Raw genomic sequence first — 23,458 nt, 5'->3', positions numbered from 1 at the left:
CAATAACAACAACAAAAAAGAAACGATCCAATCAAGAAATGAGCAGAGGACCTGAACAGACATTTCTCTGTAGAGGGCATACAAATGGCCAACAAATACATGAAAAGATGCTCAACATCACTAGCTATTAGGGAAATACAAATCAAAACCACAATGAGATACCATCTCATACCTGTTAGAACCCGTTAGTGGTTATCAGAGGGTAGGGATTGGGGAATTGGGGGGAGAGGGGAGAGGTAGATGGGGTAAAGGAGACCAAATATGAGGGGGTGGGGGTTGGAGGGAAGACGAAGTGGGTAAAGGGGATCAAATATATGGTAACTGAAGGAAACTGGACTTTGGGTGGTAAACATACAATAGAATATACAGATGTCAAATTATAATATACACCTGAAAATTATATAATTATATAATAGTATTAACCAATATTACCCCAATAAACAATTAAAAAATAAAAACATAAAAATATTTTTAAAAATACTGGTTCATTGGTCATAACTGATGTACCACACTAACCAAGATGTTAATAAATAGGGAGCTCTTGGGGGAGAGGGGTGTGTGGAAAAGAAACTCTCTGTACTCAATTTTCTGTAAACCTAAAACTTCTAAAATTAAAAGAAGAAATTTCAGTCTTTCACAGTATATTGACAAAGTTACTAGGAAAACAGCTCCTGCAGGAAGTGCACGGAGTGCACAAAATTCTGACAGGGACAGCCAAGATCAAAGAGTGGGGGCGGCGGGGTGGGTAGCTGACTCCCTCCTGGGCCTCGGTGGCCGCCCGGGAGAGCCTTGGCGAAGCCGGTCTGCGGGGCCGCTCCTCACGCCACCGGAGCTGCATGGCCCGGCCCAAACTTTTTTTGATATATTGGAAGGATTTTGTAATCTACTTCCTGGTCTAGAGAAAATCTGAACAATGGCTACCAGGAGTGTTCCCTCGGAGATCATAGAAAGAGAACGAAAAAAGTTACTTGAAATCCTGCAACAGGATCCTGATTCTGTCTTAGATACCTTAACCTCTCGAAGTCTGATTTCTGAAGAAGAGTATGAGACCCTGGAGAATATCACCGATCCCTTGAAGAAAATTCGGAAGCTGTTAATTCTGATACAGAAAAAGGGAGAGGTGAGCTGTCAGCATTTTCTCAAGTGTTTATGTAGTACTTTTCCAGAGTCACCTACGATTTGGCATTTAGAGCACGGTAAGTTGATTTCAGCACTTTTGGAGGGATGGAAGGGACGAGTGAGGCAGATTTCCAGGAAAAAAAAAAAAGAAAGGAAAAGAAAACCATCACCTTTTATTTTCATTTGTCTTTCTCCCAGAGATAGTTTTCACTGAAATATGACACAGGGGAAGTGGCCAGGATTTAAAAAACAGAAAACATGCATCTTATTGCTTTAGGAGATTGATAATTTTTTGTTTAAACTGTATCCAAAACTTGCGGTTTTTTAGTGCTAGTGTAAACCGCTCATTTTTTTTATGACAGTGACATCCTGAAATACTCATAGCTGGAAAGAGACTAACACTGTTAATGATGACACATGAGGGATTTCTTTATCAAGTAAGTGGATTCACAGATATTAACAATCCAAAAACCACAAGCTGCATTTTTCATTCAGTACAGCCTTTTTGAAAATACAGGAGAATACAGGTAGAATAATTCACATATATATGGTGAGTCAGTAACTTCATTTTTTTTTTTCTGTTATAAGAATGCCCACAGAACCCTAGTTTTCTGAATCCATTCAAATGCTAAATCTTCAGTGTTCAAAAATAATTAGTAGCTGCTGAGGGAGCAAATTCCGGATTGGATTGTTTGGCGGTTTTGTAGATTACCACCAGAGGCAAGTGTGGCTTTTTTTTTAGAATCTAAAAAATATCGAAGATTATTTTAAGAGATGTTAGAGAGGTTAAAACTCAGATAAAAAGGTTAATGTTAATGGTTCCTAATGTAAGACAAGACCCATAAGCTTAGAGAAATAGGTTTTATTATTTCTAGGATTTAGTGTTCCAAATTAGAGCTAGTTGCTTCCTGATTAAAAATTATTAGGATCTGGTTTCATTAGCAATGGCCCTAGGAATTTTGAGCTGGCTTTGGGTCACAGTAAATCCAGTAAGTAAGTACTGTTCATAAGATTCAAATTTTGTTTTACTCATTTAACATTTGAGGTTGCTATGAAAGACTCTAAATTTTGAGCAAGGTGGGAGTGTGGTCTGATTTTTTTCCAGTGAGAAAATAAAGTTCTAACAGTTGATTAATGGCCATTTATGTTGGAGGCAGTTGGTATTGCTATTCTCCAGTAAAATAAAAAAGAGAGATAAAGCTTTGAGGTCTTGGAAACTCAAGTTATTATAAAATTTCTTTTTGTTAAGTTGGAAAACAAAAACCCCCACAACTTTCTTGTTCTTTCCAGAATTTTTGAAGCATGAGAATATAGAACGTCCTCAATGTATAGAGGTCAACGAGAATTCGCAAGATATGTTTTTCCCTGAAGAGAAACAGCCTGAGAATTGTGAGATCACAGTGTCCTTCAAAGAGAAAGAACACTTGGATTTGGGAACCTCTGAGATATTTGTGGACAAGAAAACTTATAGTTATAGGGAAACGGCTTGGTCCCCAAGGAAAAATGAGAAGGAACGCAACACACCGGAAGTCACATTGCCACATTTGGTTGAGAATGTTGAATATGAAATTCCAGCAACTATTGATTATTTACAGGATGAACAGAGATATGAGGAGCCTGATGATTCTTTATACTTAGGAGAAGAGGAATATCTAGAATCAGTTGTATACTCTGAAGATGCAGAAACCACTGAGGAAGAAGAGGGTTATAATGACCCAGAGCACCATGTCTATTATGGAGAAGAGGACTTTGAGTATTCAGAAACCACAGAGTTCTCTGATGAAGAACAGAATTATGGGGATTCAGAACCTGGCATGTCATTGGAAGAGGAAGAGAAAAGTATGGAAGGTATGAGAATGATAGGTGATCATTAGTTAGGCAACGGCCTATTTTTAGGTTGCATGGCATAACAGAGAAGGTGAGAAAGGGCACCAGATGTCACAGAAAAGCAGCTTCTCAGAAATTTCTTGTACCTCTCTAATGTGGATAGTTTCCTCAGCGGTAGGTGTTTGTTGATAGGGAGGAAGACCCGGAACATAGGACACACTGGACAGTATAAGCAAAAGTAAATACTGACTGTCAGCTTCAAAATAGGAGAAATGCTTTATTTGGAAAGATATTGTTTAGGAAAATAAAACATCATCAAGTTCTGAATAGAGAAGGGAAAGATAACTACCATCTCATAGTCAGTCCAGATCCTGGGGATTCATAATCTAGTTCTAGGTAGGGAAAGAGTAATTTTCTCGTCATTACACCTTGTATTAGTTTGCTAGAGTTGCCCTAACAAAGTGCCATAAACTGAGTGGCTTAAACAATAACAAACATATTGTCTCATAGTTTAGGGGCTAGAGGTCGGAAATCAAGGCGTCTACAGGCTTAGTTCCTTCTAAAGGCTGTAACAAAGAACCTGTTCCTAGCTTTGTTGATTTTCTGGAAATCTTTGGCATTCTTTGGCTTACAGAAGCATCATCTCCATCTGCCTTCATCTTCACATGGTTATCTCCCTGGGTGCATGTCTTTATGGCCAGATATTCCCTTTCTATAAGGATACCAGTCATATGACCTCATCTAATGACCTTAGCTAATTACATCTACAAATGACCCTATTTCCAAATAATATCACATTCTAAGGTATTAAGGATTAAGATTCCAACATAAGAATTTGAGGGGATACATAATTCAAACCTTAACAGAATTCTTGCCCCAACTCTATTCCTTCCTTTCCCAATGTCTAGTTTCTTTTAGGCATCATTCTTAATTTTATTTATATATTTTATTTGTTGCACAGGGTTGAATTAATTTTTCATTGCATGCTACCATCATTATTCTGTAAAAAGCCCTTTTTGTTTCTTTATCTTTTCCATTTTTTCTTTATTCCCCATTCCTATTCACTATCCTCCATAAGTAACATTCTAATATTACAATGTGTTTTTTTTTAATTACCACATTTTTTAATTAGGAGTGTTATCTAATTGTTGTCTATTAATTATATCCAATTACTATATCTACATTATATTGTACTGTGATATGTAATTATTATACCTAATATAATTATTATCTAATTATTAATTACTATCAAAGACATAGTATTTCAGACAGTCTGTTTTGCCATCAGTTCTGGAATCTTTGTTCTGCAGCTTCCTAGATGTGAACATTGACTGGAAACTTAACATCTCTGAGGCAAAAAATTTCCTTTTCTTTCAGGAAGAAAAAAATTGTTTTTCAAAATTTATTTTTTAAAAATGGTTTTAAAAAGTGACAGCAAGAAAAGAGAGAGAGAACACTCTCAATTAATACTGTATAACCTCATATTAATGAGCAAATTGAGACCAGCTGTTAAGCTTGTTTTATTAGCAGTTAACGTTTTTAAATTTTTTTCCTTGATTTTCCAATTACACTCGACATTTAATACTAGTTTAATACAGGTGTACAGCAGAGTGGTTAGACATTTATACAATTTAGGAAGTGATCCCTTGATAAGTCTAATACCAATCTGACATAATACATAGTTATCATATTATTTGCTATATCCCCTATGCTGTTCTGTACACCTCTGTGACTGTTTTGTAACTACCAGTTTGTACTTCTTAATTCCTTCAGCTTTTTCACCTAGTCCCCAGCCCCCCCCCCCCACCATCAGACAACTATCAGTTTGTCCTCTGTACCTGTGAGTTTGTTTCTGTTCTGTTTGTTCTGTTTATTTTGTTTTTTAGGTTCCACATATAAGTGAAATCATATGGTATTTGTCTTTTTCTGTTTTATTTCACTCGACGTAATTCCCTCTAGGGACATCCATGTTGTCACCGATGGTAAGATTTTATTCTTTTTTATTGCCGAGGAATACTCTATCGTATGTATGGACCACATCTTCTTTATTCAATCATCTATTGATGGACACTTAGTTTGCTTCCAAATTGATTGTAAAAATTGTCCCACTTAATGGCTTTCTGGTATTCATACCTTTTGCAATATTACTTTGGAAGAGGAAGAGTCTATTTATTCCCAACCCTTGAATCTACACTGCCTTGTGATCCGCTTTGGCCAACAGAATGTGGCAGAAGTGATAGTGTTGTTGGTTGAATTATGTCCGCCTAAAAAGATATGTTGAAGTGCCCAATATTTCAGAATGTGACCTTATTTGTAAATTTATTTACAATTGGCTATTGAAAATAATGCTGCAATGACCAGAGGGATGCATATATCTTTTTGGATTAGTGTTTTGGATTTCTTTAGATAAATATTCAGAAGTAAGATTGCTGGGTCAAATGGTAGTTCTATTTTTAACTTTTTGAGGAACTACCATACTGTTTTCTATAGTGGCTGCACCAATTTGCAATCCTACCAACAGTACACGAGGATTCCCTTACTCCACATCCTTGCCAACACTTGTTTGTTGATTTTTGATGATAACCATTCTGACAGGTGTGAGGTGATATCTCAATTGGTTTGCCTGATGATTAGTAATGTAGAGCATCTTTGCATATGTTGTTGGCATCTGTATGTCTTCTTTGGAGAAATGTCTTTTCAGGTCCTTGGCCTATTTTTAAATTGGATTGTTTGCCTTTTTGCTGTTAACTTTTATGAGTTCCTTATATATTTTGGATATTAATTCCTTAATATGTTTCTTGCATGTTATTGTTTTGTTTTTTCCATGATTTTTTTCTGTATCAGTTATTTATTGTAACAATAATGCTGCATAGCAAAGCATCTCAAAATTCAGTCACTTAAAACAATGTGTGTATTGTTGTTCAGGTCCGTAGTTGGCTGGGCAGCTCTTCTGGCCTTTCCTGAGTTTACTCATGTATCTGTGGTCAGCTGGCTATGGCTCATCTCATCTTCTAGCAGGATAGTATGGGCTTGTTCTAAGACTAGATGGGGCATATTCTTCTAGTGAAGGCAGAGGAGTGAAAGAGAGAGGGAGATAGAGATAGAGATAGAGATAGAGATAGAGATAGAGATAGAGATAGAGATAGAGATATAGATGAGAGAGAGAGAGAGAGAGAGAGAGAGAGAGAGAGAGAGAGAGAGAACAAGAGACAAAGAGAGGAGGAGAGACAGAAAAGTGAGGGCTGAGGCTCAGAATATCTTATCATCTGTATTAGTTTCCTAGGGTGCCACAATATAGTACTACAAAAAGGTGGCTTAAAACAATGAGTAATCTATGTAATCTCACAGTTATGGAGGACAGAGGTCTGAAACCAAGACGTTAGCAGGGTCCTGCTGTCTCTGAAGTCCTCAGGGAAGGATCTGTTCCAGTCCTCTCTCCTAGATTCTGGTAGTCTTTGGTGTTCCTTAGCTTCTAGATGACTGTCTTCTCTCTTTGTATCTTTAAATCATTTCCCCTCTGTGTATGTCTCTGCTTGCAAATGTCCTCTTTTCATAAGAACACTAGTCATATTGGAATAGGGCCTACTCTAATGACTGCTTTTAAACTTGACCTCTGTAAAGACCTTACTTATAAATAAGGTCACTTTCTGAGGTACTGGGGACTTCAGCATATCTTTGGTGGGGGGCACAATTGGATCCATAACACTCTCACTTCTGCCATATTCTAATGGCTAAAGCTAGTCACAAATCCAGCACGGATTCAAGGTTTGGGGAAAAATAGACTCTACCTCTTGCTGAGTTTTATTGCAAAAGGTATAGGTACTAGAAAGCTTTTAATTGGGGCTATTTTTATAGTCAATCTAACACCTTTAGCAAACACAGGTCAAAAAAAGTCTCAATAAAAATGTAGTTGTGACCTGCAGTGTAATTCTAATGGCTACCAATCCACTCTAGTTAACCGGAGGCATGTGGCTGTCCTCTGTCTCTTTCCTCTGTAGTATTTGTCTATGTAGCTGGGGACTGAAAAACAAAACAAAAAAATCCAAATGCCTCTGACTCAAAGGAGAAGTGCCTTCATGCTTTGTGTTATGTTAAATTTAATGACAAAAAAAAAAAAACACAATGTCAAATCGAAGCCTCTGGAAGACTTAAGGCATTGCTTTGTATGCTCTGCACTGTATAAGGTCACCTTGCATCTGAACTATATCAATCAACTTCTTTCCCTTCCAGGTTATAGTTGGATTTAGACAATGGTTGGAACCAATATATTTATCATTTCCTGTGCCCTTCTTATCTTCCTGAAGATCCAAGTTTTAATTTGATGTTATTTCCCTTTAGCCTGAAGAATTTTACTTATTATTTGTTTTAATGCACATCTACTGCTGGTAAATTCTCTAGGTTTTGTTTATTGAAAAGTGTCTTTATTTTTGGCCTTATTTCAGAGAATATTTCTACTTGGTATAGAATTCTAGACTGGTGGTTTTTGCCTTCAGCACTTTATGGATGTCATTCTTCTGTCTTTGGCTTCTGTTGTTTCTGATGCTAAGTCTTTAGTCATTTTTGTCATTGGTCCCCTGTAAGTGTTGTGTCATTTTTCTTCTGGTTGCTTTCAATATTTTTTTCTTAAAAATTTTTAGCAGTTGAATAGTATGTTTAGGTATGCTTTCTTTGTTTTTATCATCTGTAGAGTTTACAGTTTCGTGAATCTGTAAGACTTTTTTTTTTTTTTAATCACATTTAGAGAATTTTCATCCATTATTTCTCCAAATATTTTTCTGTCCCACTTGTTCCCGTCTCTCTTCTTGAGATTCTAAATACATATATATTAGAGTTTTTATATTGTTCTATAGGTTCCTGAGGCCCTATTTATTGTTAACTATTTTTTTCTCTCTGTTCTTCAGATTGGATCACTTTATCACTATATCTTTTAGTAGACTGACTTTCTTCTGTCACTTCCAGTCTGCTGTTAAGATCAACTACTGACTTTAAAAAATTCAGATATTGTGATTTGTGTGTGCGTGTGATCCTTGCACAGGAGCCATGTTAATCTTCTCAGTATCATGGCGAGTTTAGTGTAAGTCCTGTTGAAGTGATCACTAGGTATTGTGATTTTTAATTACAGAACATTCATTTTTAATACTTTTTCCTGAGAAATCCTATTTAATCATTACAAACTTAATTTATTTTACATTCTTGATAGTTAAACTATCTGCTTTTAAGTTATTATATATTAAATCGAGCACCTGTGTCATCTTGGGGTTAGTCTCCATTGATTATTGGTTACATTTCCTGTTTTTTCCTATATTTATTAACTTTGGATTGTGTCCTAAACATGTATATGATAGGGTGTAGAGACTCTGGATTGTTAAATATTTCCAGAGTCTTGTTCTTTATTTTTGTTTTCGTTTTCTTTTGAGAGGTATTTGTTTTAGTTCCTAATTAACCTGACTGGACTCAAGTTCAAAATTCGGCCTCCCTTCAGTGGGTGGCAGCTGAAATCTGTTTTCTTCTTTTCTTTTACCTTAATTGAACTATTTTCAATAATTTTTAATTGACCAAAATAGCATTCAGTTCTACAAATTACTGCTCCTTACTTTTTATTAATTCAGCTCTGTGCTTATTACATATATTACTATTGCTGTGCATACATTTACTCTGTTGCTTCTTGTTGCTTTGTAGTAGCTCTGTTAATTACCCTGTTAACATTAGATGTCTGGCCTGGGCTGCATGGGTATCACTTTTTGTGCTGAAGGAATGAAGGGTTGTTGTCTTAATACAAAATAGAGATAGGGAAGAGAAGAACTTAAAAGCTCTCTTGCGAGCTCTCTTCTCACTGCCTCTTCTGGGAATTTTTATGCTAGCCTCGACAGCTCCCTATCTTCTTACCTCAATACATGTATTAGTTCAGGCAACTTTCAGACTACCCAAGAATTTCTTAGAGTTTCTTTTGTTAATTCTTTTAAAGAAATTTTCATTTTATTTATTATTATTATTATTATTTATGACTACAGCGCCTGGTCTTCGTAGGTGGTCTCCCATCCAAGTACTAACCAGGATCAACTCTGCTTAGCTTCATGAGATCAGACATCAGACTTGTTTAGGGTGGCATTACCATATACCATGGACCATGGACCATGGTTCCACTGGGGTGTGAACCCAGGAATTTCTGTGTGTAAAGCAGACGTACTAACTGCTACACTATGGAACCACATCCTCTTTTGTTAATTCTTGAAACCTATACTTTTCTCTTACTTCCATTGTTTCTTCTATGCAATTTTTATAGGCAATCCAAGAAGCTTATGCTAACTTGCTATTCTTGAGGAGCAAAAAATGCTCTCTGATCTTTCTCTACTAAGCACTATCTCTGTTTTCCCAAGAAGTAGCTAGAAGATACATTAGAAAAAGAGAGATCAGAAGAAATTAGGTATGACATGTAAATTCTGAGAGAACCTTAATGAAAATAGAATCTTCCATTTCTCCAAACTTTAATAAGAGATATATTTAAGAAAAAAATCAGTATCAACCTAGAGAATTCCTCATACAGATGTATAATGAAACATTAACAAAGTTTTTCATTGCTGCATATAAACATTAGGCAAAAAATTGGAAAACCTAAATAATCATCAGTAGACAATGATTAAATAAACAATGGTTTATTTAAACCATGAAGTATGACAAATTAGCTAAAATGAATTAAGTAGACCTCTCTATATATTGACTGGGGAAGAATTTGTAAGGAATGTCATTAAGTAAAAAGAAGTCAAAGAATCATTTGTTTAGTATAATATCACTTATGTAAAAATAAAATAGCATCATTATACCAAACTATATATTTCTATATATGCATGCATACTTATGTACTTGCATAGAAAAAGGGTGGGAAGCAAATGTACCATACCATATTGACATGTCTCTTAGAAGGAAAGTAGAATTGGCAGAGTGGTGAAAGGGAACTTTCACTTTATTTGTATTGTTTCATCTTTTTACCATGAAAATGTTGATTACTTATTTAATTTTTAAAGTCAATGAAGTACTTAGAATTTAAAAGTGACTTTAACTGAGTATCTTTTTTTCCTATAGAAAAGAAAAAGCTGTTTAAAGATGTCCTGTCATGTTTGAACATGGATAGGAGCAGAAAGCTTCTGCCAGATTTTGTTAAACAATTCTCCTTAGATCGAGGATGTAATTGGACACCTCAGTCTCCAGGAGACTTAGCCTGGCATTTCCTGATGAAAGTTCAAGCACTGGATGTGACAGCGAGAGATTCAGTCCTCAGACACAAAGTTCCGTGTGAGGATAGCAAAGGGGAATTGCCAACTGGAGTTGAGAATCTGGAAATGAGAGACATACAAACCATTAATCCCCTCGATGTCCTTTGTGCCTCTATGCTGTGTTCAGACAGCTCTTTGCAACGCAGAGTCTTGTCAAGCATGTATCAATGCCAGTTTGCGCTTCCTCTGCTGCTGCCAGACTCGGAAAACAACAAAAGCATTTTAATGCTGGGGGCCATGAAAGACATCATGAAGAAGCAGTCAACACAGTCTTCGGGAGGGCCTACAAGGGAAACAGAAACATTTCTGACCCTCTTAAAGGTGCCTGTCATCTCTTTTGTACGTCTAGGGGACTGTAGCTTCTCCAAGTCCAGAATCCTCAACACACTGCTCAGCCCTGCCCAACAGAAATCACACAAAATCTTTCTCCATCAGGATTTGCCTGTTCTGGTGCTTCCCCGGCAAATCTCTGATGGTCTGGTTGAAATAACATGGTGTTTTCCTGATAGTGACAGTCTAAAGGAAAACCCTAGTTTTTTCCAAAAGCCTGTTGCTGTGGCCAACCTTCGTGGAGATCTAGAAAGTTTTTGGACACAGTTTGGTTTCTTGATGGAAGTTTCCTCAGCTGTGTTTTTTTTCACTAACCGCCTAGGTGAGAAGGAATGGAACCTGCTTATGTTTTTAGGGGAAGCTGCCACTGAAAGATGCTATTTTGTCCTCAGTCCGCAGGCCAGGGAGAATGAAGAGGCTCAGATTTTCCAGAGAATTCTGAAGTTGAAGCCATCACAGTTACTGTTTTGGGAGGAGGAGGAAGCTGGGGATAAAGGGAAAAACATAAAGGGCCTCCAAGCTGCCCTCCAAGAAGTGATGTCCTCTTCACTCAGATATGTGTCTGTGGAGGACATGGCCTGCCTGGCCAGGGAGTTGGGGATACAGGTAGACCAAGACTTTGAGAACGTTCAAGGAATTCAAGTTTCCCCTGGTGAAAACTTGGCTGGAACAGTTGAAGATGAGGGACAACAAAGACACAGTCAGCCACAAAGCTCACCTGGAAGCCCTGGGGAGACGCCTGTGAAAGAGCCAGTGGCTGATTGTGAGGTCAGCCAGATGCTTCAGAATGTCCACCTCGGCCCAGTATTCACACGTCATCTGCAAAACTCCTGTCCCTTACCAGTCAGAATTGGATGTAACTTTAACCATGTTTCTCTGAAAGCCCCTTGGGTTAGGGGCTCCCACTTTTGGTCAGAGCAGAAGACTAAGTGGTTCCGACCTTCACCCTTTCAGAATTCAAGGGTCCACAGTCGAGGTAAAGGTTTTGGGATTCAATACTTCCAACCCCAGAGATTTTTTTCAGGTGAAAGATTTATGCACTTTTCAAGACCTGCTCGAGGACATCATGTACATGGAACATTTGTGAGACCACCAAGACCCCCGTGTCAGCGTGTACAGGCCTGGCCTGAGGGATCTCGCGAAAGGTCTGCCAGAGTGGTCTCCCAGGTCGGTCACCTCCATTCCCTGAGTTCACAGCCAGCGGGACCAGTTGGGAAGCCACAGTCTGGGCAACCCCGTGCCTGGAGAACACAGATACCTGAGGCAACTGGAAAACTTATGAGAACAGCATCTCATACTGTGAATCCTCACCCTCAACCCTTTCAATCGGCAGGAGTCATGCAAAAACCCACAAGACCTGCCTTTCGGCAAGGATTCAAGCAGAAGATGCAAGGTGGACCTTCAAATCCAGTTTTCCATATGGGATCCCATCCTGTGTCCAACAGCAAAGTTTTACCCAGCTCTCAGTTCAGATCCAATCAGCCCCAGCCCTCCCAGGTCAGACATTCCCAGCCCAAACCCTTCCAACCTATGCCCTCTCAACTCAAACACACTCAAATGAAAGCCACTCACCCTCAGCCCTCCCAAGCTAAATGCTCTCCATCCAAACCCACTCAGCCCAAGCCGTGCCAGCCCCAGTCCTCCCAATCTAAGCCTTCTCAGCCCAGATCTGCTCAGCCCAAGTCATCTCAAACCAGGCCTTCGCAAGCTAAGGCGGGGCCCAAGAGAGTAGGGAAGCATTAAAGTGCTTAATCAGATAGTAACTATGGTGTCTGAAAAATAGACTCTTACCGGAAATTACTGTTTGACTATCGCGATGGGCACATAGGCCTTTAATTAGAGGAACATAACATTCTAAACAAGCTTTCTGCTTCTGTAACCCCGCTTATGCACCTGACCTGTGAGTTAACAGGTAGTGAATAGAAGAAAGATAACCCTTTGTGTTCAGACAGAATGAAGAATGGAGTTTTGAGCTTAAAAACCCTGAACCTCTACATCTCGGGGCTGCTTAATTTGGGATCTGCATACCTCTGGCAGACCCAGCTGGCTGAATAAAGAGTGTGTTTCCTATAACTCACTGAGTTCTGTTGCTCCGTGTGTCTTTCAGGGGCTGGCGGCTACAACATAACCTGAAAAAGAGTGACAGTGGTGCAAACAGACTATCATTAGCATGACATAGAAAAAGATGACATGCACAACCTAACTGGATATCATTAAAGTATCTGTAAGAATTGTGTCCCCAGTAAGGAAAATTACGAAAAGAATTAACAATAGAATCAGACAGTAAATAAATTAATTGAATTAAATAAAAAATTACTGAATTTAACCTTGAATATTAGCTAATATATAATCTGAATCCCCGGAATAGGGGGTTGTTTCACCTGAGAAAGAATGGGGTTAGAGTCTCTAATTGCAAAGTGATCATAAAATAGGTGGCCTCAACATTGCAAGTACAATTGCCCTTGATGTTGGCTGCTCCAGGGGTGTCTTGGTCAAAAACTTTGTTCAATACCAGCCACTAAGCAGATAACCCTGTTTATTTGAAATGTTTAAATCAATTTGCTTGTGATAACAGTTCCAATTTGTTTAGATGATAAAACGCTCTCGTTTGACCCTTACATATAGAAATAATGAACTAACAACCAATGAAACTATTTTCCATTAACTTTAAGAATGATTTGTGTATGTTTCATATTCAAAATATTTGTAATAGTTAAGATAATTGGCTTAGAGGATCAGATATTTTAGTCTCCTGATTCCAGCTTAAAATGTATAATAGAATTTTTTAATTTTAGAGTTATTTTTTAATTGAAAAGATTAAGATCAGTTTACAAAGTTTGTTAAAAGCAGTGAAATGTTTAAGAGAACATTCACAGAATTTACAATTTTAATTTATTAGATTTATTTTTGTTCTAAACATTTTGATTAAGTTCTGCAAGTTAGAATCATTAAGTAAAAGGAATACATTAAATTTAAAATACTTATGTGAAGTTTAATTAACTAAGTTTGTAAATGACACAAAATATAAATAAAAAGTTAATTTTAAAGGTAGATGCTAAGGTTCACTATATAGAAATACAATAATAAGATTTGTAAATTGAATTAAGAGCCCTGGTTTATAAATTTGTAACTTTTATAAAATTAATATTACTTTTAAGTACTAACATAGCCTTAAGTTGTTTTTTCTGGGTTAAAAAAAATCACCTTCAAGGGCACGCAAAAAAAATTATATTGACAAATAGATGAGAAATGATCTTTGAAAAGGTATGATTAACCTCTGAGAACATTTCATCCTACAATAGGTATCCTTCATTTGTTTGCACATGTATTAAACAGTCAGTATCGAGTATTTAGATGGTGTTCAATCTCTCTAAAGGTTATTGTAAGGGTGAAGAAATCGAGGACTATACCTGTGAATTTTTATCTTTGTCTTTTGACAGGAGAAAAGTATAACTAGTTCATAACTACAAAATCTTTGATGTAAAACTGGTGTTTTTCAACTGAAAATAATGTTGTTGTTTAAGCTTTTGAAATGAGAAATAGAAGTGAAGTTTTAGAAAACTCTTCTGTGAATTCTTCAAGATTAGTCCCTGGAGGATAGAACTAGTTGAGTTATTATCACCAACAAATTCTGTATCTGTCTGAATCTTGACCACACCTATATGGGACATTCAAACTGGGCAATTTGAGGAGAGTTTGATAAAGGGACCATTTATAAAGGCCTGAGCAAAATGTAAAAACAGCACGAAGGAGAGAGCAGCACCCTGGGTCTAGTAAAAACAAAGCCTATTACCGCCCAAGATCTGGAGGGCAGGGGAGGGGACTGCTTTCTCCAGTCAGAAGAACTGTGTGGAAGGGGTCTTGGGCCTGTTTGGTTGAGGGGTACAGAAGGCTGCAGTGACCCACAGGGAGGTATCTCAGGAAATAAATATCCATTCCTTAACCTCTGATCTACCAGTGGGTCCATTTGGCCAAATCCAACCAGAGAATAAGGGGCCCACCTAGACAGTTCACGTAGGTCAGCCTTTCAGGGTTCAGAGCGGGTTGGAGAGGGGATCTAGAGGGACAAACAGAGAAGACACCCTGCATATTCTCCCTTTCCATTTCATTCTTCCTTTTTCTCTTTTCCTCCTCTCGCATTTATTTATTGAGCATTTATTATGTGCAAGGCATTGGATTAGGAACTGAGAAGACATGGAAACAGAATGCGAAATCCTTGTATAGCTGTGCCATCCTATAAATCTTTGGGTTTCCTTCTTATTATAAAACTATAAGCTCATTATACATAGTTTTGAAAATATAGAAATAGACAAAGAAGAAAGGAACATAAAAATAATCTGTAATCTCATAACGGTAATCTCATAATGTTGTAAAGTAGTCCTCTAACTCATTAATAATATTTTTCTATGTGTATATATTTATAGGTAGCATTCATATAGCATTCATATGAGTCCGTGCTAGGGCAAAATGTGGCAAAGTCAAACACAGTATTAGGGGCAGGCAGTATGTTGGTTTTCCAGATGTCTTAAGAAAGTCTGAATTCATGACATGAGATATAGTTTAAGGATGTCTTTGTATGATGCACAGGTCCAATTATTTTAAGTCAAATATGCAAAAATTCAGAACCAATTTACTAAATTGAGAGCATTTAATTTGTACCTGACATTTTTTTTGTGAGCAAACTGAAGTGTCTACCCAATGATTTGCCTCTCAAAATTGTTTCTTAAACACCTTAAATCAATTTATATTTTGTACAAGAAAGCAAATTAAAATTACTTTTTTAACATTAAAACGTGTGTTTTTTGTTGCAATGCTTAAAAGGAGTATAACGTGATACAAAGACTGGCCGTAGGGACACGACTGACTCATAAATCATATTAGCCTCATAAATCTAGGTTTTACCTGTGTGCATGGTGACCTCCTGAATTTCCCTATGTCTTAGAATTTTTAAAAATATATATTCTTTATTTTTCAATTACAGTTGGCATATAATATATTAGTTTCAGGTGTACAACATAGTGATTAATCATATAACTTCCGAAGCGCTCACTTGATTTATCTAGTATCCATTTGACACCATACATAGTTATTAGAATCTTATTGATTATACTTATGCCATACTTTACACCCCCCTGGCTGTTTTGTAACTACCAATTTGTACTTCTGAATCCTTTCGCCTCTTGCACTCACTCCCCAACTCCCTTGCATCTGGCAACCCTCAAAATCTTCTTTGTATCTATGAATTTGTTTCTATTTTGTTTATTCTGTTTCTTAGATTCCACATGTAAATAAAATCATATGGCATTTGTCTTTCTCTGTCTGACTTACTCCCCTCAGCACAATACCCTCTATCTAGGTCCATCTATGTCATTGCAGATGGCAAGATTTCTTTCTTCTTTCTTTTGCTCTTTGGTTTTTTTTTTTTGTTGTTGTTGTTTTTTTTTTTTTTTTATGGCGGAGTGATATTCCATTGTATGTATGTGCAATCTCTTCTTTATCCATTTATCCATTAATGGACACCCAGGTTGCCTCTATATGCTGGTTATTGTAAATAATGCTGCAATGAACATATGGATGCTTGTATCTTTTGAATTAGTGTTTTGGATTTCTTCAGATAAATATCCAGAAGTGGAATTACTGGGTCATAAGGTAGTTCTATTTTTAATTATTTGAGGAACCTCTAGACTGTTTTCCATAGTGGCTGCATCAATTTGCAACCCTAACAACAATGCACGAGGGTTCCCCTTGCACATCCTCATCAACGCTTGTTTTTGATTTATTAATAGCCATTCTGACAGGTGTGAAGTGATATCTCATTGTGGTTTTAATTTGCATTTCTCTGATTATTAGTGATGTTGAGCATCACTAATACAAAGAGGCATGTATGTCCTCTTTGGAGAAATGTCTATTCAGGTCCTCTGCTCATTTTTTTATTATTGTTATTTGTTTTATTTGTTAGTTTTGTTTTTATCTTTTTATCTGCCCATTTTTAATTGGCTTGTCTCTTGATGTTAAGTTGTATGGTTCTTTGTATATTGTGGATATTAACATATATATATGTATTTCTAGAGAAAAATCACTAAAAGTACCTTTTTTTAAAAGGTAGAATGAACTCGTGTTTATAGACTGAGAAGAATCTATAAAAGAGAAAGAATAGAAAGTATAAGGCAGAATGTCATAATCGTGTCGATGTAAGAATATCTAAACCCCTTTCCCTTCACAACTGGTAGTGCAATCTTCCAGAAGAGGTGGAAGGGGTAGAATTGACAGTCTGTTGGGAAAAATGAACTTTAAAAAGGAAATAGAATTTGCCTTCTGACACTGGAAGGAAGAGGGAATGGACAATAGACTTATAAGGTTTATGGGTTGGGGAATAGTTCCCTTTGTTTTCTGTCTTCCTCAGGGAAGTAAGAGTTTACCTGCTAAAAATGAATGAGGCAAAGAGAAATAATGGCTATTGAACACTTGCTATATGTGACAAAAGGCTTTATGTACAGAATCATACATAGTCGTTCTAAGAGTCTGTGGCAATTCTGTCCTCATTTCCTCAGTCTCTAAACATCTATTCCTTTTCTATTTTTTTACTCCTTTAGTGACATCACTCAGTCTCCTGACTGTGTGTGTTATCTGTATGAGTCTGAACCCCAAATCTATATTTCTAGGTCTGATCTATGCTGAGAATTCCACCTGACATTTCTATAACATGCCTGATAGAAACCTCAAACTTATTGTGAGCAAGATAACTCTTCTCAAAGCTAAACTCCACCCTCCAAACTACCCATCATAATAATGCCAAAACCCAGGACTTTCCTAACAGTGCTTCTTCCCTCCACTCCCCTCTATCCCACTTTCTCCCCCACCCCAAACCACCAAGAAGACTTGTCAGTTTGATCTCCATTCTTTTCTTTAACATGGTCACTACCGTCAGTCCAGTCTAAGCCACCACCATTGCAAACGTGTTCTAACTGCCCCCTCTGCTTCCACTATTGCCTCTCTGTAATTCATCCACTGCATTTCAGCCAAGTGAGGTATGTGTGTGTATACATGGCAACTTTAAAACATACACACAAATAGAATAGTATAACGAACCGTCAGTCCCATCAAAGCAACTCCAAAAGTGATCACTAATTTATCAATCTTGTTTTATTTGTCTCTCTCCACCTCTACATTTTTCTTTTTTTATACAAAGCACTTAAAAGCAAATCTAAGATATCATATCATTTCGACTATCAGTATTTCAGTAGATATCTCTAATAGAGAAGGATTTTTTTTTGACGTTTAACCAAAATGCTCATTATATTCTTAGTGCTCCAGTGTGCTGCACATATTTATATATTTTATTTCATTTAGTCTGCACAATGGTCTTGTGGGTGGGCATTGCTAGATGATTTTGTCTGCAGGAAAACATAGATTTAGAGAGTAAGGGTCTTGCCCATAGGAATGAAATGTGAAGCAGGAGTTATGGAAGTCTCTATCTGATGTATTTTCTGCCCCATTATAGCTCCCCTTTCCTGTAAGCGTGAGGTCTCCCCTACTCATTCCTTAGTGCCTTGCATCTCGTGATCTTGTATTATCTTAAGAAAAGAGAAAATGAAAACAGAAACAATCGATATACTTTCATATTTTCCTATGTAAATTTTTTTTCTCTAAAATTTAGAAAAAACATCACAATGCTGCCATCTTCTGGACCTTTTGAATGCGAACACATCAACAACAATAAGATAGTTAAAACCAGGTCTGTCCAACTCTTTATAATCTGGGGCTGACATATTAAACTTTGTACCATTAAAATTATTTCTTTGGTTAATTAGAAAAGTTTTTCAACAACATAGTATATGTCAAATATGAAAGCTCAAAGTAAATATTCAGAAGTTAGTTATTTTGTTTGAGGGGATGGGGCCAAACATACATAATTAAAGTTATTTAGCAGCTACCTTTTGGCCACTAATTTTAACCTCTTCCAATGACAGTTCTTTAAGTTATGTTAATAAAGGTGCTGGATAAAAAAGCATTTCCATTGCTGCTGGTGGTATAAGTTATTATAGTTCTTTGGAAAGGCAATATGACTGCATATATAAAATAAAAATAAAATACCTGTAATGTTTTACCCAGTAAATTAACTTAATGGATTCATCCTACATATATTCTTGTTAATGTGCATAAAGGTGTGTCTCTGTAAAGAATGTACAATCTTACATTGTTTATAAAAGACTAGGAAACCGAGAATGCTTAAGTAAATGACAGCACTATACCTATGCGGTGTAGTTCTATGAAGTTGGTCAAAAATAACAATGTAGTTCTAACTATGCTGGTAATAATAACTGATATTATAAGAGGTTTTTAATATTTTGGCCTAGAACTGGATGATACTATGCAAAATAAAGTATTCTTTTTATATATTTTATTAGTGGATATTTATGTAGCAAAAACTACATTTGGACTCCTGCCGCTAGAAGTGCTAAGTGCTTAGCATGTGCAAAGTCAGTGACTCTGGAAAGACAGTGTAAAGACAATATTCCTGTGTAATGAGGTTGAGAGTGAGGAAAGTTAATTGAGTTGCTAAAGATCACACAGCCAGCAAATGGTCAAATCAGGAGTTGAGTCCAAATATTCTGAATTTATGTGCAGTGGCCTCTCTACTACACCCAATGGACCAAAGGGAAAATATATGTATTGGTGCAAATGCCTATATAGAATACTTAGTATTGTATTTGAAGTGCCAGTCACATAGCCCGGCATACTGTAAGTACTTGTAAAATGTTGACTATAATTCTTCTAGTTATTATGTTGAGAGGAAATAAAGGTAGGCCTTTTTCCAAGTGACACGGACAAGCATCCTTCCCACTCAATCCTTCCTCTAAAAATTCTCGGTTGCATTGTTATGTTTTTACACTAATATGTAGAAACCCCATGATGGCAGGATTTTTGTTTATTATGTACACTGCTGTATTCCTGAGGCCCACATGAGAGCTCACATTAAGTGCTCAGCAAACATTTGGCAGCTAGAATTAGAAACCATAAAATTTTCTTGTCCCTTTTTTTTGACTGTGATATTGATATTATTGACCCACTCTCAGTCTCCTAGTCTGCATAATTGGCATGCTTTAGAGTAGTGCTTCTCAAATTTTTGTGACTATGAAACCTCCAGTGATCTTGTTAAACATGTAGATGCCAGAAAAAAGTAGCTGCCCAGAAAGCTTTATTGTGTATTTTTATACCCTCATGCATAGCCCTCTATCCAAAACTTTGTTTGAACATCAAAACTGATGATGCCATACATATATCAAGAGTGTATAAAAATATATAACGAAAATTTCTGAGGCTAGAATAGCTCCTAGGCAGGCTTTCCAGCTTTTCCAAAAATGGCTTGAGAGAGCAGGGAGAGGGACTGGCATGGGCTTTTATTGTGGTTCAGAGATGGGACTGAGATTAGTCTCTGCCAGGAAGTTACACACACCACTTTTGCTGATACTCCTCTGGCCAGAAGTTAGAAATATGGCCTCGCCTAACTGCAAGGGAGGTTATAAAGCGTAGGCTTTATTACACATCATTGCGTGCCCAGTTCAACATTAGAGTTCCGTTACTACATCACTTGGGAGAATGGACAAAAACCAGTCTCTGATTCAGTTACTAAATAGGCGTTAGATAGAATAACATCAATTATTTGAAGTCATCTGTGTGGTTTATTACTCTTACAATTTCCAGTTCAGTGTTCCAAAAGTTGCTATTTTTGTAACTCATTTACTGGCATTAATATGTTCCATAGCACAGTAGGTGGGCTGGAAAGGCAAAACTTAACAGTAAAGATCAGGAAACTAATACTTATTTCTGGCAATATGTCAGGCACCTGTCCAGTCACTCTCACATTGATTTTCTCATGTGGAAGAGGCAAGAGAGATAGGAAGAAAGAGTTCTCTCATTCATGGCCAACCATAAGCAAAATGGTAAGGAAGGTAGTTAGTTTTCCTTCTCTATCTCATGCTTTCCCTTTCAATGGGTCTTTTCTAAGTGCGTTCTGTGTATTGTTTTACAACAGAATGTCAAACATAAAACGTAACTGAAAATATTCAGCTATGCAAAATGGTGTGTAGGACTCAATACAGATGGAAACATGATTTGTTACAACAAATACTTAAACATAATTTTGGGGCTTAGAAAACAGTATTTCAATTGGATGGTTTCTAATATGATTGGTTGAGCTACCTCACCTCTGGACCCCAAATAGCAGTCATTTTTTTTCCCCCACCTAAACCGAAGTAATCAGTATGTGAAAGCATCGGGGCCAGGGATCAGGTGCAATCACAGTTGGTTCCTTTTCTAGAACTTTCCTTAGCATCCTACAAATACGATCTGCCTTGAATAAAAAGACACTAGAAATTTCTCCAAGGCCAGTGGTTCATGTGGTAAATATTATGAGTATTCTACATAATTCCATTGGCTCCCATTGCTAGTTAGACCGCATCCAGATGAGTTTTTTCAATCTATCATCCAGAACAAGCACAGGAATCCATCCAACTTCTGACAACTTCTGCCATGACTCTGGAAAACAGCTTTCTCATCTGAATTTTTACAAATCTTCCTCCAGCATTTGAAGTTCCCAGTGTACACAATATCAGCAACTTGCGCCCACATTGCAACATCAAGCACCGTCTCACGGTATCATGGAGCCAGCCTTGGCTTTTAAATTCTTTTTACTTGGCAGATTTTGCAACATCATCTGCCAAACGGGTTCCAGGAAAACCTGAATCTGATGAGTAGATGATGGAAGAGTCGAAGCAGCTACAGCTGCTTGGCAAGAGATCACATTGCCAGCAAAACACCTCTGGTACTGTGTGCTTGCCTATTTTTCCTAAGAACACCTGCTTGTAGTTATCTGGAAAGGAAAAAAACAAACAAACAAACAAACCAGGCTTGAGCAAGGAATCATCTGTTGACACTTGTTTTGGTGCCCTTCCAGAAGGAGAACACGTGCCGTCTGTTGCGCCTTCAGGACAAGGAGTCAGCAGCAACCTCTTTGGCTTGCACGTTGCATCTACTACAGCAGTTTCACCAGCTTGATCAGGCCACTCTGCAGTGCAGTTGATGCCACTGCAATCAGGAGGCCCTTTGTGAAGTGGATAGCCTGTTTAGTCATGGCAGCAGAGTGGACTGGAGAAGGAGGCAAGGCCAGAGTGGGAGCTTTGAGAGCCAGGAGTGCAGATCGCTGGCTGGGTCCTGCCATAGACTAAAAGGCTGATAATATGCAGTGTGATTTCTTTCTTGTATCTTTTCCTCACCCTTCTTTTTTTTTTTTTTTTTCCACCTCCACATAGTCAGTACTCTTGTCAAGTAGGACTTTTAAGTGGCCCAGCCTGGAGGAGGATTGTTCGAAGCAAAGGATAAATTGTTAAAGCTATATTTTCAGGCCTCATGATACATATTTGGGGTTAAGGGTACCTGGAAAATATGCCCTGAATAAGTGTGTGAAAATTGCTATGGGGGATTTTCTTGGTTGAAAGAAAAGTGAAAAAAAGAGAAGGCAGAAGACAGAGGCTGGGGCACATGGAAAAGTCTTTGCAATGCGTTAATGCTGTCACTAACTCCTGAGAAACACTGTTTTACTGTATTGATTCTATCCTAGAAGAATCAGGCTTAATAGCTTCTTTTCTTACCTGGGAGTTCAATTCATCACTGACATTCTTCCCATATATCTTCTGACTGCTGCTCTCAGATGGATTATAAAATGCTTTTGAAACCCAATTTTAGTTATAGGCAGCATCATAGTTTTTATATTCTTGTTGGAGAAACTTAGGGTGAACGGAGGGTCAATTTTATCTCTTTTCTTCTTTTTTAACCAAAAGCGCACATCACTCAGCAGAACGCTTAGTGATTATGGGAGTGAAAAATGTTCCCCCTGCATAAGGTGTGGGGAACCTATTGAGTTAAGAAATACAGTAAGATTTCTTTCTTGAAATAGGCCTAATCGATATACTTTATTGTGCTTTATCAGGGTATTCACCAAAAATGGATCAAACACCAGGCAGAGCTTTTGCTGAGATGGTTGGACACCCTCTGGCTGGAGTTGCAGTGCTGGAATCTGGAATTGTGTCTATGAATGTTATTCATTCTGCAAAATGCTCTGAGCGCCTAGTATGTGCCCACATTCAGAGCATCACTGGGTCTTGGAAATGGACTTGTTGGGGAAACATTTAAATATCCGCTGGAATAGGGGTCACATAATTACTCTATCATGCAATGCTTAATTGTAAAGGGAATGGGAATGTGATCTCACTAAGCACAGAGTTGTTCCTAAGCAGAGTTTTTAAGAGTAACGAAGGCCAACTCCTCAGGTTCTCACTGTGAGTGAACAAGATGGGATCCAGTCAACAAGGAGGGGTTGGGCTCAGGAGTGTGTAGAGTTCACCCGTGGTAACAGGGAAAGGCTGAATATTTGGGCACAGATGCTGGAAGGTGGGTAGATGCACAATGAAAGTAGAATGGAATTTATCAGTGAAATAAGAAAGCCATTGATTAATAATGAATGTGAGACAGTATGAGAGGAAAGTAAGTATGAAATAGTCATCCATAAGTCTTTCGGTGCAAGAATTCTTGGAATCTTTCAGTCTAAGTTATACTTTCCTCGTTGCACCCTCTACCTGTTCGTAACATCTTAATTATTAATAGTAAATTGAAACCAGTGAAGAAAGATTTATGGCAAGATGAACGAGAGAGACTGTCATAGGGGACAGTGATGTCAGACAAACAATGGTTAAGCCCAGTATTATTCTACTAAGCCTGCTGGGACTGAGAGGGAGCTCTGTTCCTGCTACTTAAAATCATGTTAGCATCAATTCGCACATCTTCAGGTCCATCCCAAAGACACCAGTTTAATTCCAGGGTGAGGGTTGAGGGTTGGGGCAGAGGTCCCTTTT

General features: G+C 37.5%; 1 protein-coding gene and 1 non-coding gene across 4 annotated transcripts; one reads left to right on the top strand and one right to left on the bottom strand.

Moving 5' to 3' along the window:
• Positions 1-726: 726 nt before the first annotated feature.
• Positions 727-15,771, top strand: CARD6 (caspase recruitment domain family member 6). 3 transcript variants are annotated; one of them, XM_016147967.2, is made up of 4 exons: positions 1,068-1,120; positions 1,482-1,556; positions 2,410-2,967; positions 10,027-15,771. In XM_016147967.2, the coding sequence occupies exons 3-4, from the start codon at positions 2,475-2,477 to the stop codon at positions 12,288-12,290; spliced, it is 2,757 nt and encodes a 918-aa protein (XP_016003453.2). In that variant the 5' UTR covers positions 1,068-1,120; positions 1,482-1,556; positions 2,410-2,474; the 3' UTR covers positions 12,291-15,771. The 3 variants fall into 3 exon arrangements, with proteins under 3 accessions (XP_016003450.2, XP_016003452.2, XP_016003453.2); XM_016147964.2 differs by lacking the exon at positions 1,482-1,556 and having other exon boundaries at positions 727-1,196; positions 10,027-15,769; XM_016147966.2 differs by lacking the exon at positions 1,482-1,556 and having other exon boundaries at positions 985-1,120.
• Positions 7,935-8,041, bottom strand: LOC118607183. Its single transcript, XR_004952722.1, has one exon. It is a non-coding gene; the product is annotated as a U6 spliceosomal RNA (small nuclear RNA).
• Positions 15,772-23,458: the final 7,687 nt, after the last annotated feature.

Source organism: Rousettus aegyptiacus, unplaced genomic scaffold, assembly GCF_014176215.1.
Source record: "Rousettus aegyptiacus isolate mRouAeg1 unplaced genomic scaffold, mRouAeg1.p scaffold_m13_p_8, whole genome shotgun sequence".
Lineage (NCBI taxonomy): Eukaryota > Metazoa > Chordata > Mammalia > Chiroptera > Pteropodidae > Rousettus > Rousettus aegyptiacus.
This window is presented reverse-complemented; position numbering and strand designations above follow the sequence as displayed.

Bases quoted from the DNA above. Each gene is read 5' to 3' on its own strand.
- CARD6 (XM_016147964.2), top strand. From the start codon at position 914: ATGGCTACCAGGAGTGTTCCCTCGGAGATCATAGAAAGAGAACGAAAA. The intron at 1,197-2,409 runs GTAAGTTGATTT...TGTTCTTTCCAG, and splicing joins GATTTGGCATTTAGAGCACG to AATTTTTGAAGCATGAGAAT. The intron at 2,968-10,026 runs GTATGAGAATGA...TTTTTCCTATAG, and splicing joins GGAAGAGAAAAGTATGGAAG to AAAAGAAAAAGCTGTTTAAA.